Genomic DNA, 3,385 nt, shown 5'->3' with positions numbered 1-3,385 from the left:
GTATTCTGAGTCAGTGACTGAGACTGGGCATGGTGATGTGTGCCTGTAATCACAGCGCTTGGGAGGCTGAAAATAGGAGGATCACTATGAGTCCAATCTGTATAGTAAGACCCTGTACTAAGTACATTAAATCTTTTTTCTAATATATTTGCAACACCAATAACACAACTAAATTCTAGATGAAAAACCTTTTTAAAATTAAAGAGATAGGGCTGGGGAGATGGCTCAGTAGAATAAGTGTTGGCCTGGCAAGCGCAAGGGCCTGAGTTCAATCCCCAGTTCCGCAAAAAAATAAACTAATTAAAGAGATAAAAATATACTAACATGCTAATATTTGTGTTTAAGGACCTTAAATATCCAAAGATATTTTTAAAGTATACATTAAAACTTTAGTATATTCTTAATTTCAAATTTCTATTTGCTAAAAAGGCTTTTCATCTAGAATTTAGTTGTGATTCTCCCGCTTCAGCCTGCTTTAGTGCTGGTGTACAGGCATGTACCACCACACCTAATTGGTCTTTCCATTTTAAAACAAGTGTTCTTCAGTAGCACAAATACCTACCTGACAAGGACAAGGTCCTGAGTTCAATTCCTGGTACAAAAAAATAATAAAAATAAAGGACATAAAACAAGTATTCCTTACTTCCCATTATGTATAAATGCGTCCTAAGGTTTTCTAAAAGATGAGCTTCAATTATTGAGTCCCTGTTATGTATAAAGCAAACATGGGTTTTAATTTCCGTTGAAATAAAGACATTTCACTACAGTGCTTAGAATATGCAGGAAAAAAAATTTCCCAAACTTTTTGGTTGGTTAGTCATATTTGATTCTCTTTGTCTGGGGTTTTTCCTTGTAATGGGAAATAATCTGAATCAGAACAGAACAGTTGACAAAAAGGAAGAATAGGCCAGCTAACCAAATAAGCAGAAAGGTGTTCTTTCCTTGAAACTCAAGAACATATGCAGGTGCCAGCCACAGGGCCTGGCCTATAAACCATAACATTAGGAGGGCGACTGCTCTTTTCCAAGGCATTCTCACTAGCGGCATTACAAGGGGCAGAAGGCAGAGGTACCAAAGAAAGTATTGGGAAGTGCAGACTTTGTTAAAAGTCACAAAAATGTACGTATGAAGAAAACAACAAAAGACGAGGTCTCTGTAATAGGCGAAGGACACCGCTAAAAGCAAGATAAACTGTGGCAGGAACGCAGCAATTCCCAGAGGAAAACTCCACTTGCTCTCTGCAGTCAAATACAGCATATAGAAGTATGGGGAAAAGTTATGACGGATATCCCGCCTGGTCAGGTGATAAAGGTAGGTGTGCTCCACAAATTCCCAACCATATTTACGGTAAAAACCAAAGCTCGGCGCAGAAAATGTGAGTCCAGCAACTGCTGCGAAGATCAGTACAGCCCGACTCCACAGCCTCCTCGGGAATGCGTACAAACGAGCCTGCAAGGAAGGCCGGGACTGATGGCATTCGCCACTGTCGCCCTCGGGAAGCAAGTGGAGAGCTATGGGAAGGGCATAGGTCACCGGATACATCTTCATGTGCACCGCGAGACCGTAGAATACTGCGGCCCCCGCGATGAGGCGTTTCTCGATTAAGTACAGGGCCATAAGCACCAGGGAGGCGACAACCGAGTCCGCGTTGCCTCGGCTGGACACTGCCATGGGTAGGGGGTTGAGGAGCCAGAAGGCGCAGTAGCCACAGGCCTGGCGCGGTTCCAGCCCCTTAAGAAGCAGCAGGCGGTACAGAAGAAAAGCGGCGAGGAGGTCGCAGCTGATGAACAGAAACTTTCCGAACAACTCGCTGAGGTAGACGTTGGGTGTGAGGAGCCACGCCAGCAGCGGGGTGTAACGGTAGGTCGCCCTCAGGTAAGGGGACCGCCCCTGTGTGACAAAACGCGCAGCGTCCGTGAAGACCTGGTAATCGATGTCCGTGTACCGCACGCGCAGAGCGCGGTCCTGGAAGACCCCGTAGAACACCAGGGCAACCCGGGCCAGAAAGGCTATCCCGAACACTCCGGCAGGGTGCACTCGCAGGATCGCGAAGCACGCTTCCCACTGGCTGCTGGGGCCCATGACCTGACTGGGGGACGGCTGCTCGGGCCCAGCTCCAAACTGCGTCCGGGTCTCTTACGCTCTCCACCGCTCTTCGCCTCAGGTGGCCGGCACGCCTCCACCGTGGTAGGGCGCCATACCGAAGAAAACTACGAGATTCTCACTTCCGGCATGGAGCCCCGCCCCTTATCACTTCCGGTCTCAAGCCCCTCTCAAGGTTCGCTGCGGGGCGCGCGGAAGAACTGTCTTCCTTTGGATTGGCTGTTTCCTTCGGCCGTCCTTCAGAGGAGGCGGGACTTCCGGTTCTAGCTCGTGCGTTATTCGCTAGAAGAAAAGCCAGCTCTAGGTTTGGGGGCTGAATGTTTTGTAATGCCTTTCTCCTCAGTTCCAGTTGGGAAAAGTGGGTCCTTGACACCCAGCGAGCTACGAGTTGCGAACTGCATTCCTCATGCCTGGGCTGGAACCTCGAGAGTGAAAAATGTAAGAATGGCAGGAAAATAGAGATCTCATGCTTTATCGCGACGGCTCTCCGGCATCCGTGAGGGTTTTGTGGGCTCCCGGGGCGGGCTGGGGTGAATCAAAGGAGGGCCAGAGTGTGCAGGTTCCTTGCGATATTTGCAGCATACTTGATAATTTTTAAAATATCGTTTATCCGAAACTCAGACTTAAATGAGCAGCTTTTTCATCCGGCAACCTTAGGTTGAAAAGAATGGGAAAGAAGACTTGGAAACTACATGGAATTCTAAATAAACTATGCCGGGCCCTTAGGCGTCAGTACCTTTATGTTTGCTGTTCCTTCGGCCCAGATTGTTCTCTCCTCAGTAACCCGAACGCCTCACCTTATAGGCCTTAAGGGTCAAGCCTTTCCTAGCCCAGCCTACGTCATTACGCAGAGTAACTTAGGTGCGAGAGTAATTTAGGTGCCGAGCTCTCCACTGTCTGAGGGTAGATGAACTCCGACGGCAGGCTGTGTAGCTCTGAAGATCATTTACCTTGCCTGACTACGTGATGGAAGTCCTGACCAGTCCCTGTCACCTAAGTGCTTCAAAATTCCCCCCGTTATTCTCGTAGCATCTGTCACACGCCTAGTAATAAGTGGTATTGTTTGCTTCTCCTGACTTTTCATAAGGACTGTGAGTTCCTTGGGAACAGAAATTATCGGTTTTTACTATACCTAAACCTCTAACACATACGGTTTACAGTAGCCATTTAGTCAAAATGAATTGATTTGGATGTTGTTCCTGTCAAAACACTTCTCGAATGGCATCTTCAGGGTGCTCTCAACTCCCGGTTCTTTTCCCTTTCAAACATCCTTTAGTATGTA

At 47.6% G+C, this 3,385-nt stretch overlaps 1 protein-coding gene across 1 annotated transcript; it reads right to left on the bottom strand.

The window, feature by feature from the left end:
* Positions 1-346: 346 nt before the first annotated feature.
* On the bottom strand, positions 347-2,232 carry Pigm (phosphatidylinositol glycan anchor biosynthesis class M). The gene has a single exon (XM_004639991.2). The coding sequence runs from the start codon at positions 2,080-2,082 to the stop codon at positions 814-816; it is 1,269 nt and encodes a 422-aa protein (XP_004640048.1). The 5' UTR covers positions 2,083-2,232; the 3' UTR covers positions 347-813.
* Positions 2,233-3,385: the final 1,153 nt, after the last annotated feature.

The sequence above is a fragment of the Octodon degus genome, unplaced genomic scaffold (assembly GCF_000260255.1).
Source record: "Octodon degus isolate 3935 unplaced genomic scaffold, OctDeg1.0 scaffold00116, whole genome shotgun sequence".
NCBI lineage: Eukaryota > Metazoa > Chordata > Mammalia > Rodentia > Octodontidae > Octodon > Octodon degus.
This window is presented reverse-complemented; position numbering and strand designations above follow the sequence as displayed.

Bases quoted from the DNA above. Each gene is read 5' to 3' on its own strand.
- Pigm (XM_004639991.2), bottom strand. From the start codon at position 2,082: ATGGGCCCCAGCAGCCAGTGGGAAGCGTGCTTCGCGATCCTGCGAGTG.